This window comes from Coenobita brevimanus, chromosome 33 (genome assembly GCF_032717465.1).
Source record: "Coenobita brevimanus isolate Jiangsu-jjx chromosome 33, ASM3271746v2, whole genome shotgun sequence".
In the NCBI taxonomy this organism is placed as follows: Eukaryota; Metazoa; Arthropoda; class Malacostraca; order Decapoda; family Coenobitidae; genus Coenobita; species Coenobita brevimanus.
In genome coordinates this window covers 8,151,542-8,169,190 of record NC_136986.1, presented here as the reverse complement: position 1 = coordinate 8,169,190, position 17,649 = coordinate 8,151,542, and the positions used below count along the sequence as shown (strand labels likewise).

The following is a 17,649-nucleotide window of genomic DNA, read 5'->3' as shown; positions in this document are numbered from 1 at the left end:
CACTAACCTGTGCCTATATTCTTTATTTTTGATTATTGGCATTACTCTTTGCAACAAAAAAAAAATCACAGTCAGTACTGAGTCGCTAGTACTTAGATTGAGTTAGCATCATGTCAACAGCGTCTATGTACAGGAAGCCAAAGATATTGGTCTTACAGACCCAGCTGAAATTAAGAATTACGTCCTCTCTCAGCTTAGTCACGAGCAGCAACGCGAGAGTGATGCTTATGAAAAGCCACTTTTCACAGCGGTAATAACTTGACAATAAAGGTATTAAAATATATATGATTTGTTACAAGGTATTGTAGATTTTTATTATATATAGCTTCCAGCCTTCCACTCATCTGTTTCAGACGTCATCCCTCACCTCTCGTGCATAGGTATCCCCACACTCTCCTCAAACCCCCTTCCTCCCCCCCAAACTCTCTCTGTACGACTCTCTCTTACTGGCTGTAGATGCTTCGAACGCATCTCTCTACTAGTGTTTCAGAGTCAATATCTTGGCCAGCGTTGACAACGCTGTGGCCCTCGCGGGAGTGTGGCCAGCTGTACACTTTGTCTGGTAGAGACATATCAGAATAGGTAGGGAGTTATTTTTTCAGGCAAGCAGACACTGTGCTTTGAAATGCACTTATTTCAGATGGGAATCATTTCAGCGGACAGATAATATCACAGCATAACCAGGCACTTGTTTCAGAAGGCAAACACTTCATTAAATAAGCACATACTATTTCAGCAGGGATTTCTTGTACTTTAGCAGGTACACTTTTCAGGATCTAGGCCGACACTTACTTGAGCACGTCGGTACTAACTTCAACAAGCAGACACTTCAGTAAATAATCAGTCCCTTATTTCAGCAGGCATTCATTTTATTGGAAGGCAGAAAAATCAAGCAGACACTTGTTTAAGCAGGAACTTGATTCAATTTGAAAAAACAGACACTAATAGGTTCTTACTTCAGTTGACACTAATTTCACTTCAGTCATAAGCCTCTTCAGAATATACAGTAGGTATGCGCTTATTTCAGCAGGCAGACACTCTCTTCACTTCAGCAGGCACTTACTTCTGTAGATAAGTGGGCATTTATTTCAGCAGGGAAGTTTTTAATTGAAAGGCACATCAGTAAATAAGCAGGTACCTGTTTCAAATGACAGATAGTCATTTCGGAAGATAAGCAGGTAGTCATCTCAGCACTTCAGTATATTTTCCTCATAAAGCGGGCACTTCAATAAATACATTTCAGCAGGCAAGTACTTCAGCAGACATTCCTCTTAGCAGAGAAGTAGTAAGACAGAAAGGCAAATCAGCAGGCAGACGAACACTTCAGCAGTTTCGTATCAACATTCAGACATTTCAGCAGATATTCGTAGTATTAGACGATAAATTCAGCGGACGAACTTCAGCAGAAGCGCTGACATGGATCGGATTTTCAGCAGGTTCACCCCAGCCAGTGGTCACCTGACCGGATATTTCAGCAGTTATACACTCACTTCAGATGATCATACAGCCATTTCAGGGGGTAGGAAAATCAGCGGGTATGTAATTAGACATATAAGTAATTCAGCAGATATATTTCTGCTTCAGGGGCCGTGACTTCAGCAGGTACTCACTTCCAGCAGGTATTTCTACAGGTAAAAATAAAATGACCAGTGAAAATCACACACTCATCGGCTCAGCTCCTTTACTACGATGCTGATTCTCTCTCTCTCTCTCTCTCTCTCTCTCTCTCCTCCCAGACGATGCTATTGCTCGTCCCCTCCCCGGAGGGGTTCGGGGACGGAAGTTGTTTTCACTCGGTTTGTTTGTCTGTTTGTCTGTTACCAACGTAAAGTTGAAAACTACTGGTGCGATTTTAACTAAAATTACGGGGATGATGGGCTACGACCTTTTGATCACCTGATTCATTTTCGGGCTAAATTGGGCCAAGGCCCAGGATGTAGACCCCCCCCTTTTTTTTTTTTTCGCCATAGCTCCTTTTAAATTCGTCATATCAACATGAAACTAAAACCTATATCAACATGAAACTAAAACCTAAAGTTGTATCTTTCAAATCTGCGTCCTATAACATGCCTCATTACGTCAGAGGGGTCACTTCCCAGTTAGCTGTAGGTGGGTCAATGTCAGGTGGATCGGGCCTAAAATTTCAAATAGACATAAAATAAAATTTCGCCCGATTTACTCCAAATCTGACATGTCACATCACTGACTAGATACCCTGTTGTGTTTATACGTCAGCACTAAAGTGACTGCCGGGGACGGGTTTGCTGTGCCTTGGCATCTCATCTTGTTTAGTACAGGAAAGATTTCTCTCTCTCTCTCTCTCTCTCTCTCTCTCTGTCCAGACGATTGTGATGATATTATTCGGCACAGGAAAGGTTTCTCGTACTGAAAGGATTAAGGAACAGTCTACCCTCTCCAGATGAAAGAGAGAGAGAGAGAGAGAGAGAGAGAGACTTAATACGTAATCCTTCATACTCAAAAATTCTGTCCAACGTTGAATAAAATCGTTCGGAACTATATTTCATTCATTTTAATTTGGCAAATATTTTTCTTGCAGCTTATTTTCATACAATACTGACAATTATTCGCCTGGGAGGAAAGTAGATTCCCGGAACATTGGAAGTCAGGTATAAATAGTCCCTTGTACAATGGAAAATGGTGTTCAGAACATTTGTCACTGTTTTACAAGTGACCTTTCTTATCTACGACATTAGTGCTTTCACTGAGTGATTTGTTGTGAACCTATATCATTCACCTTCCTTCCGCTGACCGTTGAAGTTAGGCCATGCCAATTTCCGGCAAACACGGCCATCTGCTTAACTGAATATAGTAGTGGGGATATTGCAAGGGCAATGTAACCATTAGTCAGCGGATTCAAAAGGTTAAAAGGCAAAGGCAGCTGGTAAGGCCTACATGATGTGGCTCTGTCTTTTGAGCATGGAGGTAGGTGTGTTATGTGGTGCAAAATTAAACCCTTCATTACGATCACGAGTTTTCTACACGGCGTTTCTTCCAACCCAACAAAGTTCCCTAGCCTGTTTTAGCTCAGTTGATCGCCAAGTGTAGCCAGAATGGAGGATTGATTTGGCTAGTAACCAAGGAGACTCATTCCTACCTCATAACTAGGACTAAGTAAATAACTTGCAACTAAGACTTAACAGTCAAATAGTGGGAGTGGCCCAGTTCCGATTGATGAAAATAAACCCATGATAATGCATCCTACTTTTCTTTTTCTTTTGGCTTTGTAGAAGCTTTTCGCCTTGAAGGGGTCAGTAACGAGTTCCACTGTGCTCTACCAATTAACTTGGCCTAAAATTGTCAGCTGTCCATCCTGAATGTTGAGCCATAAAAAAAAAAAAAAACTAACATAGAAATATGCCAGTCACGAAGAAGTGCTGAGGAAGGGATGTCAAATAATATTGCTGTGTTTACCTATTACTGGGCTGCGGAAAATAAGCTGGAAAAGACATGAAAAAAAAAAAAAAACGCCAAGATGAATGAGATGAAGTTAGCCAATTATGAGCTTGGGACTACTATAGGAATTTGAAAATATAGGCAATGGTAATTTTCGTAGTATCACCATAAATCGCATATTAATAAATGAATACCTTTGAATAGCTTTGACACACGATCAGGTAGTTGCTGAGCAATGTTATGTTTCAGATTAGTCATAAGGAAGATAATAAGACATTTTTAAAACATGGTGAAGAGGTGAACGGTCCTCGATACTGTACTTTCCTTATGTGAGGCTAAGTTGAAGCATACAGTTATTCAACAGGTGTTTGATATTATGTTAGAGGTTTTTCACATGGTATTTCTACCATTTTAAACGCGATTTGTGTTAGTACAACGAAAATTATTAGTGCAGATCATTCAAATTTCCTTATAGCAGACAACTTGCAAGTGGCCATTTCCTCCTCAACAATGGAAGTCTCCATTAAGCTAAAAAAAAAATCACGAAGATCAGTATTAGCAAGACCTCCTGTGGCTGAAGGGGATAACACTGTGACAATATAATAATATATTCCGTAATGCTGGGTAATGAAACAATATATGAATGAATGAGGATATAATTCTGATAAACTTCATAATATGTCATACTGGGTACTGGTCACTACATGAAAGATCCATAACCATAAAACACTGTAATATTTTCCTTATTTACCTTGTAACCTGATCTTCAAGTATAATTACCTGAACTTCAAATAATATATATAATCTAATGTTTTTCCAATCTTTTCATGTTCTCAAATATTTCCTTATAATTGAGTATTCCAAGAAATATTATATGTTTAGGTTCTTACATATATCCTGACTGCATAATATGTCATTACAAATTGTTTTTAATAAAGTTACAAAATCTTATCTTCTTGCATGTCTTCTAGGTTGTTACCTGTATCCTTAGAATAAAATCTTTCAATAAACATTCTAGTTGCTGAATATATCAGCACAACATAATATTCCAACATACCCTCAAGTTTATATGTATACTGTATATCATAGTAACCAAATACTACAGTACATCTTGATTTTAAATATATGTAGTCTTCTATGTTCAGGAGTGTATTATGACGCCTTTCTATTCTGGTAGATTTTCCTGGTTCTTGATTATACTGTATAGTATTTTGAAACCCTAATTTTGTGGCCACTGCTGGTTCTTGAATGGTTTACAGGTAACAAATATTCCAATACAGTACTTGTTTTTGTTTTTTTTAATATATTCCTCTACAGTAATATAATATTACAGCATATCTTCAAACATGTTGAATATAACCTTAAAACTAAGTACTCTAAAACACCATTATTGTTTAATATATTCTTATATCTTGAAACTATTGCATATTTATGTTGCTGAATAATGAATATATATTTAGACACTAATATTCTAGCATATCGTATAGGTTTGTAGCCATAAGCTCATGTGCTAATATTCCAGGTAGCTCTCGGCTCTGAATGTATCGTAATAAATTTTACTATAACAATTTGGCTTTCAGATATAACATATTTTTATAAACAAATCTCTCTTGAAGATTCATCATTCTAGTTCTTGAATATCTCTTTATAATTTAAAGATCCACTATATCATCATTGTTCTCTTAGCAATTCAGAATAAACCCCTAAAGACTGCAAATCTCCCAGCACCCCTATTTTAAAACCTGCAAAAAGGGTAAGATTTTTTAACTTTCACCAAGGTAAATTATTTTTCTTACTGTTTTCAAGAGCTTGAATTTACACACCTGCAAATGTATCTTTCACCCTTATATGACGTACACTTACCGCAATATCGATCGTAAAAGAATGCTAAAAATAACTGTTACACCCCGTGAATAGAAAGAGGAAAAAAATTTGCACCAAAGTAAAATTTGGTCTGATGGATTTGAAGAACTTCATCTTACACACCAGAAAGGGTAAATTTCACTCCTAAATGTCTAATGGTTACTGCACAATTGACTGTCAAAAAAAAGTCACTCCTCACTCTGAGCCAGGATGGGACGTCCTTGAGAAACAATGGGGAATAGGGAGGCGGAGGGAGTGTGGGGGGCATCATGAAGGGGGGAAAGGGAGGGCATATATCTGCCACACACACCCAATATGGTCTACAGGGGGTATGTGGGGTAGTTTGGATGGGAGGGGACACAGAAAGCAGGATCCAATGAGGCAAAGGGAGATGGAGAGATGGCCTGGGGAGGGAGGTATCCCCACACCCAGGGAGGGGGCCGGATCATGCCTCTCATCACATAATCTCGTAGTTCCCACTGACCAGATTCCATATGCGTCATAAAAGAGGAAGTGCTACCTACTGCCAGTGTTTGGTAGCCTCTATACCATCGACAGCCATAGGATTTTTTGCGACATTTTCCGAAAATGTCGTTCAACAGTCATAGATCTTTGGGGCAGATGTGCCGAAACTATGTGCTAAAGAGGGATGCCTTCGTATGGTGACATCGATATGAGCAGGTGGTGGAGCTGGCCAGTTATGCAAATGTCCCTGACTCACCTTCCTAACTCCCCAAGGAGGATGGTGGAATGTGGAAGAAGGGTAATTTTGGCATGCAGTCTACCGAGTTCATGTTGAAATGAGCATGAGATTGCAACTACCACTACTACTACTGCTACTGCTAGTACTACTACTACAACCAAAACACATGGAGTTTCATTGAATGTAGGAGCTGGGATGTGGGTTGTGTTGGTTGTGGTTGTTGGTGTTCCTGGGTTGGCATCTGTGGGAGGCACTGGCACTAAGCCTGGTCCAAGTCGAGACAGGCCTGCAGCTGTTGGCATGGAGTACAAACATTTAAAATCAATTTATCTCTTGGTTCTTGGGGTGGAGAACACACATTTGTAATTATTTTAATTCTTTGATCTTGGTGTGGAGAACAATCATATACAATTATTCTTATCTCCTGGATCTTTGTGTGGAGAACAAACATTTAATTATTTTAACTCTTTGGTGTGGTGTGGAGAACAGACATTAAAAATAATTTAAAGTCTCTGGTCACTGTGTAGAGTACAGACACACAATCATTATTAAATCTGTTATTGCCATGTTTCTTTTAGATGGACAAGCTCTCTTAAGATAATTGTAATATAATGAAAATTTCTTGTTTCTCTTCCTCTACTAGAATATTAATTAACGTAGTTATTATTTCTTTCCTCAGTAATACAATTTGTGGTACGTAGGGCTGTCCACCATCCACTCACTCGATATAGTGCTGCTTTGAGGTGGCTCTGCTTTGAATGACTAGCCAAATGGTTTCCTGTAAGTCAGGAAGCCACTTGTTCCATTAGATCGTAACGATAAAAGCACATAACGTCTTGTGGATTAGCGAACTAAGGCACTCCAGCCTGACTGAGCAAGTAATGGTTTAAATCAGAGGGACTGTTGGAGTTTATTGCTCATATAATGCCACTAGTGGGACAGGTCATCCTCGCCTTAGATGTCGGGACTTAAGCCAAGCCATGGACAACTACACTCCTCATGGGACAACAAAAGGTTGGGCGATGGATGGATGATATATACACTGGATGTCTCGGGATTTTAAACAATAAGGGCCCTCCCAATACGGGCCACTTTTCAGTGGAAGGTGGCTGCAACTTTTTCATGGTGCCATTAAAAAGTGGAGAGGGATGCTGTGGCATCTAGCACACGGGCCACTTTTTCGTGGCAACCACAGGCAGGAGGCGGCATGTGTCATCACTATGCTCCTCAAAATAAGAATAAAAAGACGTACAAGAAAGTACTGGGAGCATCCAAAAATCATCCAAAAGCTTATCAGGGGTCAATTTTATACCCTATTTGAAAACTTAGAAGCATACCTAGAGAAATTACAAAGTATTTTAGAATGACCTGTGCTTCTTTTGATAACCTGCTGACTGCAATTGGACCTTCAGTTTCACGTCTGAACACAAACAGGAGGAAGTGTGTACCAGCAGAAGAAAGACTTACAGTTATCTTAAGGTGAACATACAAGTTATGCAAGAATCTTAATGAGAAAACTTGAGTAAATTAACCACATTTCATAAAATAAATGAGACATCGTATTTTTGCAAGTGTAAAGATGTTAAAGTGAAATAAACATTATAAAACAGGAAAAGGTTCCACATATATTTAACCCGCCCCGTCCCGGAGATGTGAATTCACGTCCTCATATGATGTGCACTCATATCCTGGAGACGTAAATTAATGCAGCAATATTGCAAGGTCCCTAATTTGCACAATTTTCAATTTAATTTGCACAATTTTCAATTTTCGCGAGTGATTTTTGGCACATATACACGGGACACCTTCCTCTACAAGATGCCAGGCAGGGACAATGCCTTACCCAGCATGACCTCCTCCCCCCCCCTGCATGCCATTTTCTCAGCAATTCACCTGTTATCAGTGACCTGGCCAGTAAAGGCATGTCATGCCACGGTACGAAATTCAGGGCCAGAGTGATTCCCCAATCGATGACAATGTGGAGGACAAACATCAGAGGAAGAAACAGTCAGAAATGATGATCAGGTAATGTGGCAAAAAAAGGTCAGGAATGGTGATGAGTTAGTGAGTGAAACAATGCTTATAATGCCTATATTACCGTTTGAAAACCAATATACTCTCGTACTACATATAAATTCGTACCAAATAAATAAATAAATACCGTTTATGAGTGGTGTGGAATAGTTATCTTCCCATAGAACTCGTTTTCTTTGCAGCCAGCCTGATAGAAAACCCTGTAAGGTAAGGAGGTACTCCTACCTGGATCGAGTATTTTAAACCTCAGGTGAGCGATTTCTCTATGAATTTTCGATGTTTCTCACCAAAAGCGGATGTTTGAGCCAAAAAAAAAAAAAAAGGTCCAAAAATGTCGGGACTGGGGCGTACCACTGCCCAGAAAACGTCGGGATGGGGGGATTAACCCGCCGTGTGCCAGTGCCGTTTTAAAACGGTTTAACCCCTTAAACGCGGCCGTGAACAGTCGACCTCCCCCCGAGTGGCGGGGTTGTATCGCGGTCTGAGTACCTGTAGGAAAATATTAGCCAAAAATCAGAGATTAACCCTAGAACATTATACTTGATATGGCAGATAGTACTTACATTCAGCTTTTTCCAGAGACAGGTGTTGAGCCTTCATGGACTACCCAAGGACTTGTGGAGACTTGCAAAGTTGGGTAACCAAATCTTCACTTTCACACCTCCAGCAACCCGATTTCCCCTCCACCACAGCCTCATTCTGTCACAGTAAACTTTATACTATAACGTAAAGGTAGTTTGGAATCCGTATTTGTACAATAAGCACTGAAAATAGGGCTAAAATCAATGAAGCATATGGCCGACATGCACTGCGGCGGCGGTCTTCCCGTCACTCAACAAACATTTCCATTTTCACAGCTAAAAACATGTATACTACATTATTTTCAATCATATTACTTCCCAAAAGATCATCATGGCGCGCTTTTTATTCTGCCTTACACCCGCCACTTTATTCTCGTTCCTGTCGGCCGCTATCACTGACTCGAAAGAGCTAGAACTCGACATAATGTCACTTTGAAAGCCTGCGGTAAACTGACGCTAAACAGGGGCAAACCGTGAGAAAAAAAGCTAGTGTTTCAACTGGGGAAACAAGCGTTTCCTATTAGCATAAACTGCTTGTGAGAGGAGAGCGCAGATTTACAGTTCTGGGCACTCAGAGCGCTGCCATGTATCACAGACAGGCTGGCCGGGCCCCGGGGGGGGGGGACGGGGGAAAAACGCGATACTTGGCAACAACGAAGGTCAGTAGTACAAAGGTAAAGTATGCTAATTGTAGCTAAAGGGTGGTGGTACTGATAGACAATACCAGCTGGAGCCTGCTTGCCCGCGGTTATTCAAAATTTACTAGAATCGCAAATGCGACGATCCGCCGTTATGTCCTTTTCGCCGAGCGTCGCAAACGCGACAATCCACGTTTAAAGGGTTAAAATAAAAAAATTTACTGTGATCGCATTCTTCAAGATTTGCGGGTAAAAACTGGCAGGGATGTAAGGTAACTGTTCCTCTACCATCCCCTAGACTGTCAAGGCCATACACTCACTCGCTCCCTCCTCACACTCGCTCTGCCTCACTCTGACTGTGTGTCTCACCCAGTGCTGTACATAGTGAAGGCATTTTGTAAATATTTTCATGTAAGTGTAAGTTGTAAATATTTTCTTGTAAGTGTAAGGACTATATAGTGAAGTCAAGTTGTAAATACCCTCTTGTAAGTCCCAGGACTGTACGCAATGAAGTCAGGTTGTACCTATTTTCAAGTAAGTGTAAGATAATGCATTCACAGTGAGAAAGACACGCAAATTGTGATAGATGCTGAAGTAATAAGTAATAAGAAAAGTGTACTGAACATTACTATACCTTCCCAGCATAAATACCTGAGTATACCATACATAGAAAACTGCTGTCTCTCACGTACGTGGTAAGCATGAGAGAGCGGCTATACCTGTACACGAGTATGCAGGACTCAATATAACCTGTTTTCAAGCCTCGGTGAGCATTCTAATGGAGAAATTCGTTGTTTCCACATCAGAATCTATCATTTTATCCCCCTCCAAAAAAGGTCAAAAAATGACCCATAGGGCTAATGATAGCTGGCACGTGGCGGGTTAAGAAAATGGCATAATGTTTTGCTTTTCTGGAAATGATGAAACCTAGTAGCAAACATGTTGATATTAACAAAACATGCAAAACTGATTATCAAAAACTGTGTCACTGCTCAGAAAAATCCACCAGCATGCTACCAATAAACAAATTATATTAATGAATCAGTCAGACTGTTCAGCTTTGCTTGGAATACCTGACATTCTGTGTGGCACTGGGGAGGACACATTGATAACGTGACCTGGTATAAACTGTGGACTTTCGCATCTGAACGACTTTGTAGTGATTTTGGGAATGATCTTGTGTACTCATGTAACCTTGGGAAGGAAGATGGCCTTGGTTAGGGAGAAGACCTGGGGTAGACACATGACTTTGGGTAGGGAATGGACCGTCAACAATGCCAGTCCGTTCACCAGTGCCACCGCAAAGTCGACTGTGTGCGGGCTGCCATTTGAATTAATGGCATCCATCATCGGTCACCAGTGGCGAGCCACCATGGTGTGGCAGGTAAAATGGACCCGTTTACCATATTTTGCGGCTGCCACAAAAAATTGGCTCATGTGTGGGCCTGCATAGAAACAAGAACATTTTATTTCTTGCCATGAAAAGTGGCAGCCACCGTCCACTGAAATGTGGCCCGTGTGCGGGAGGCCTAATCTCACGGGTGATTCTAAGGTTGATTTTGAGTTAAAAATGCTATATCAACATAGGTCCCATTCTCAACCATTACGGAGGTACATTTACTAATCATCTTATGGCTGTATTATGAAGCTAACCATTTTTGTCTGCAGTATTATTATTAATAATTGTAACTACACAACAGCTGAGAACTGATCCTACTGTATGTTGACATAGCATTAATAATTCAGATTCAGCATTAGAATCACCTCCTGAATATGCTCCACCAAGTACAGGGAAGTACAGTGACACACACACACACACACACACACACACACACACACACACACACACACACATACACATTGATATATACCTATAAAGAGTTAGTTCTGTAGGATTTCTAATTAACAGAAATCTTGCAGAAAACACTGTTAAATCCATCAGAGTATCTAACAGAGTAGGATGGACTGTAATTAGACAATGCAAAAAATACACCCTGAAACTAATACAAGTACATGCACTGACTTCTCAAAGCTCAGATAGAGAAACAGAAATATTTCATGATGACATCTCCCAGATTAAGGAAGATGAAAAGACCACATATGCTATACAATACTCACAGGAGACTTCAATGCAAAAGTTGGGATATCAAATAATGGAAAAGCATGTATGGGTAAATTCGGAGTGGGTGAAAGGTATGAAAGAGGAGAAATGGTGGTAAATTTTCCTGAAATATATAACATGAGAATAATGAACACACTCTTTTCTGAAAGAACTGAGAGAAAATTGACCTGGAGGAGTCCAAATGGAGAAACAAATAATGAAATCGACTTTTAAAGCAGATAAGAATATGACGATCATAAATGTCACAGTTATCAACAAAGGAAATATAGTAAGTGATTATAGAATGGTGGGTTGCATAGCCAGACTCAAATTCAGAAGCGAAAGATGATCAAAAATAAAAATATATATATATGCCCAGTCAATGTTCATGAAAACAATGAAGCCTTACAGATAAAAATAATCAACATATTTCAGGCTCAAAGTTAAGCTGAATGTGACATTGATAAGTTGAATGACAGACTAACAAAAGTGCTAAGAGAATCAATGGAGGTAGTAGGAAAAGTTAATACTTCAAAGCCAACAACAATTTAAAAAATACACTCGAGCTCATGATATGAAGAAAGGAGATGAAGGCAAAAAACAGAGAAAGATGAAATAGAAATAGTGGAATTAATAAGCTTATCAACATGAGACAGAGAGAAGAAAAATGAAAGGGAAACATGGATGAAATCAAGGAAATCATCAAAAAAGGAAAAGTCTGAAATAGGTCAGAAGTAAAATGGCAATAGGAAAGCAACAAATTATATAATTGAAAGACAAAAATGATCAAGTCTTTAAATGCAGAGATAGGATGGTGATGAGAGCTAAATAATTTTACAAAGACCTGTATGCATAAAAAACAATAGTCCTAATAGCTGACTTTTCAGTGGACTAAAGTGAAATACCTGAGGTAACACCAGACAAAGTCAACATTTCTCTTAAATGTATGAAAAGTGGGAAAGCTCCAGAAGATAGAATAATAGCAGATTTAATATCTGATGCACGAGTAGAAGTATAAAACAGGTTTCCCCACATGTTTACTGGGGATATAAAACAGAAGAAAACTCCAAAACCATGGTGTAATGAAATAGTTATTTTGTTTTACAAAAAAGGTGACTCAAAAGATCTTCGTACTATCGATCCATTTGCTGATCATCAGTTATTTACAAACTCTTCACCAAAGTCCTTACGAACAGAATAACAACGATTTTGGATGAAAATCAACCCCATGAATAGGCAGGATTCTGAATCAGGTATTAGATTACTGATCATTTGCCTACAATGAATCAGCTAATTGAGACAATTACAGAATATAGTAAACCAATGTGCTTAGATTTTGTTCTCTCCAACAAGGAGAGTATGCTTGTTCCCTTGTTTGTTTGTTTGTTTGCTTGTTTTTTAATGATTACTCAAAAACCTAGAAATTTTTACTAAATTTGGTGGGTAGATAGCCTGCATCCCAGGAAACAGTCTCTAAACTTTTGGAACCGATTCGGATCGTATTACAGATTTTGCCCGTGTTGGAGAGATGCGCTAGACTGAGTGCCTCTCTAGTTGATTACTACAAGGCTTTCGACTCAGTGGAGCACACAGCAATTAAAAGTGCATTGTGGGAACTTGAAGTTAATGAGAAAATTGTAAAGCGAAAACATATAGCAAGAGGGAACTGCTACGTTAAATTATACAAAGACTTGGAAAGAATTAAGTTTGAGAAGGGCATGCATCAGGGAGATGCAGTTTTTCCAAAATTATTTGCAGCATGCTAAGAAAGTATTTTCAGAAAGCTGGACTGGGAGAACAATGAACTATACATAGACGGAGAAAAGCTAAACAATTTAAGATTTGCAGATGACACTGTACTAATTTCAGAAACAGTAGAGGCATTAACAAAAAAGTTAAATGACCTGAACAGAGACTGTCCCAAAGTAGGGTTAAAAATGAACCACATTAAAACTGTTTAATCCAAATACATCATCTAAGCTAAATATAATGAAGAGTATCATCAAAATAAGGGAAGAAATTCATGAAGAAGTTGAGGAGTACAATTTCTTGAAGAAAATACTAAAACTAACGAAAGACCATGATAGTGAAATAAAGAGCAACATTTCAGTTTGATGGAAAGCTTCCAGTAAAAATTCAGACATCATGAAAATTTGCTTGCAAATATGTATGAAACAAAAAAGTATACATATATCTATCTATCTGTCTATTGCCAGACGCCTTGATCCCTTACGTGGTGCCCACAAACAAATCGCCTCCATGTTGCCCTGTCCCCCGTCATTTTACCGCCCTGCTCCCAGCCCACACCACCTCTCTCATATGATTTTACACGTAGGTACAGTTACACTATGACTGTTACAATTACACCGTGTATTACATACATCACGCTACATAATAATTAGTTGTTAATGTAAATATAGCGAACTTTTCGCTCAGTTTGACCTGAGTACAGGATTTTTCACCATCGTCACGGAGTTTTTTCCTAGAGCTTGCTTCTGTTAACGTAAATATGAGGTTTTTACACTCATGGGCGACTGTGATTTTCTCCTGTAGCAGGATAGTATACACACCACAGTGTGAATCTTGTGTGATTGAGTTAGGATTTATATGTATGTATATCGAAAAATTTTCTGAAGAAAAATTTGATATGGATGGGACGTAATGTCACGAATTCGCCCGAGCGTCTTTATATAATTTCGAGACATTGCGCTTGATGAGAAAACCACGAACTCTAGATGGAATTCCCACTGGGCATCACTCAGTTCAACCGTCCTTGTATTCACTTCGAATGGAATGGTGTTCAGAACATTTGTCACTGTTTCACAAGTGACCTTTCTTATCCACGACATTAGTGCTTTCACTGATTTATTGTGAACCTATATCATTCACCTTCCTTCCGCTGACCGTTGAAGTTAGGCCATGCCAATTTCCGGCGAACACGGCCATCTCTCTCTCCCTTTCCTAGTTTGAAGTCAGTCAGCTCGGGATCATCGCGAGAATAGGATCGTTTTGTGCCCAGAGTAGAGCAGCATCTCCATTGTACAGTGAATTCCTGAATCTCCACCTAGACGGTGATTGGCGAAGCAGGCTTGGAGCGAATTTCAGTGTTGGTGTTCATGACAGGCACCCAGACTTTCGTTTCGGCTCCCTTCCACTGACCAGTATTTCTGTTCGTTTTTTCTAGGCTTAAGTTTTATTAGCTTTTGAATGAGCCAGTGAGTGCATTCTCTTGTTATTTGAATCCATGAGTCCACTAGTGGCCGTGAAACTCTCCTTCTGAATACATTTTGAGATTCATATAATGTAAATTTATATCATTGTAATCAATAAATTTACGGTTCTTTTCTTCAAGCTTAATGTAATTAGACTCGTGTTTTATTTCTCCACATTAAGCTTATTTTAGTTGCCGCTCCTAGTTTGCACAAACTCTTTACATTATCCTTAACTGGTACTTAGGCCAGTTCTTTTGTATCAAACTTAAATCTGTTGTGCCAGCCCGGAGTTAAGCACCGGCAAGAACCTGTTTATTATTATTAGCATTAGTTATTAATTGTCAGGGGTATAGTCACTATCTCGAGAGGTTAACAGTACTACAAACTGCACACATGAGTAATTAGTCTCTGCTGTGAACTGTTGAGAAAGTTCACAACTTCTCATCCTTAGAGAATCGGTGAAGTAAGCCGGCATGAACTAAAACTTACTGCTAGATTTTCACAAGTTAATTCCTTGTCTCTATTTTCAAGTAACATCCAGCATTTTTAATTCATAAATTAACAACCCCCCGTGACATATATATATATATATATATATATATATATATATATATATATATATATATATATAAGAGGTCCCACCCAGGAGGGGCTCGGGGACAGGTGTTGTTTGCACTCAGTTTGTCTGTTTGTGTCTCTCTGTCTGTCTGTCTGCTAACAACTTTACGTAAAAACTACTAGTGTGATTTTGACTAAAATTACAGGGTGATAGGCAATGACCTTCTGATCACTTGATTAAATTTTGGGCCTAATTGGGCCAAAGCCTAGGTCGTAGGGCCAGAAAATATAGAAAAAAAATGGTCGTGGGTAAAAATCGTTTTTACGTCATGACTCCATTCATATTCGTCATATCGATGTGAAACGAAAACCCAAAGGTGCATCTTTCAAATTTGCAACCTATAACATGCCTCATTACTCTAGGGGGGTCACCCCCCAGTTAGCAGTACGGGGTCAATGTCAGGCGGGTTGGGCCTAAAATTTGAAATAGACATAAAATCGTCAATTTTCACTCGATTAACTCCAGATTTGATATATGAGATCTTGGACTAGATACCCTGTAGTGTTTATACATCAACAGTAAAATGATTGTCAGGTATGGGTTTGCTGTGCCTTCGCACCCCTTCTTGTTTCTGTATTTTATTATGGAACAAACAACCAAATTAATCATAGAAATTTTGTTGAGTTCTTTTGACTGTGCCAGAGGATCATAAATTTACCACGTATACTCTTACAGTACACTGTAATTCATTATGCCTCTGCCCAACTATGATGAAGGAGGCATTACGTGACTGGTCTGTTTGTGTGTGCATGCGTGGGTGCATGTGTGTGTAAGTTGTCCATAACTCTTCTCTGGACGTGGTATCTCCGGAACTCTTAGATGGATTCCCACCAAGCATTTATCATTGATGCAGTGCTAGGAGATAATGAACTGATTAGATCAATTAGGTCAAGGGGTCAAAGGTCAAGGTCATATGGGTTTGACTTCGTTTATCATTGTGGGCGCGATGTAACCATTCAACGGATTTCGACCAAACCTTTCTCATTGATACATTATGAAGGGATGATGAAATGATTAGGTCTGCAAGGCCAAGGGATCAAAGGCCAAGGTTATATGGGTTTGGGTGAAGTATCTCCTGAACCCCTTGAAGGATTCCAACCAAACGTTTATCAGTGATGCATTATGAAGGGACGATTAACTGAACAGGTAAATAAGATTACTGAATCAAGGTCAAGGTCATATGGGTGTGGGCAAGATATATCCTGAATCCTTTGACAGATTTCTACTGAACTTTTGTCACTGATACAGTATGAAGGGGCGATGATCTGATTAAGTCAGCAGGATCATGGGGTCAAAGGTCATGGTCATATGGAGTCAACTTAGTTTATCTTGAGCTTCACTTAAACCCACAATGAAACCTGTAATGGAGATGGTGTGGTGAATCCGTACCAAAGGCATGGCGGAGCCACATTGGGTAACACCTTGTGTCAACAGCGTCCCTGTGTTCTCGGCCTTTCATTTTTTAAGATGAAAGTACTCGTAAACTGTGTTAGAGTTATAATTAGACGACTCTGGAATTAGTAACTGCTGTGAAATAGATTCGTGATAGTATACAGTCACACATCTTCCAGTGTTTATATCTCCTGAAAGAACTTTAATCAGTTAAACTGCACTCTGCTAAATACTGTTTATTAATTTATAACAAGGATTTTTAAATGCAATCTGTATCATAATTAGGAAAAAAAAAACTAAATATTTCAATCATTTTTTGCTATTTTACCCTCGAGATGGATAAGATGTGTGTGTGTGTGTGTGTGTGTGTGTGTGTGTGTGTGTGTGTGTGTGTGTGTTTGTATGAAGATGACAATGTTATTTCTGAAGCAACAGTTTCCTAAGTGCATATTAACGGTACCCTTTACTACTCCTACAAACCTTCTTATTGAATCTATACTCTTACATTGACTTTCATAGCTTTAAAGATGCTGAAAATGTAATAACATTTCATAGTTTTATAACTCTGGTTCTGCGTGACACTTCTGGCATAATAACATTGTACAACTGGAAATTTTTCCTTTGTCGCACCCCAATCCGTCAATTATTTCAGTGTGCTCTATGGCATTATATCCCCGAATTAGTAGGTTTTTCCTATGGCATTTATGTCCCAACTGAGTCTTTATGGGGGTTTCTATACCGTCCCGTAAGTAATTTCTCCGATCAAGACACTCGACCTTAAGCCTGTGATATTTCCAATCGCGACGGTGTCAAGGCAGCTGAAGATGCCTAAACTACACCTTCTCCCTAAGGTAAGCTGCTCTTAGTTGAATTTTTCTTCCTTTTTTCACTTTTTATTTTTAAAATAAAGATTTTCAACTTAATTTAATTAATTATGAGACTTAATCTTGTTGCAAATGACACTTACCCCCACATGGGTCCGAAGTTAGATACGGAATAAACACCAAGTTGATCATGGTATATTAAAATTCCACCCGATTCTAACTAAACCTACCATGAACAAGCTAAACCTAACCTTGTTTTATTGGAAGG

The 17,649-nt window shown here is 39.2% G+C and overlaps 1 protein-coding gene across 1 annotated transcript in view; it reads right to left on the bottom strand.

Annotated features, from left to right (window-relative positions):
* Positions 1-4,064: 4,064 nt before the first annotated feature.
* The window catches only part of LOC145395722 (uncharacterized), a 62,927-nt gene continuing 49,342 nt past the window's right edge, over positions 4,065-17,649 (bottom strand). The window contains exon 5 of the mRNA XM_080269263.1: positions 4,065-6,272. Within this exon, the coding sequence (XP_080125389.1) occupies positions 6,240-6,272 (33 nt within the window). The 3' untranslated portion in view covers positions 4,065-6,239. The remainder of the gene's footprint in view (positions 6,273-17,649) is intronic.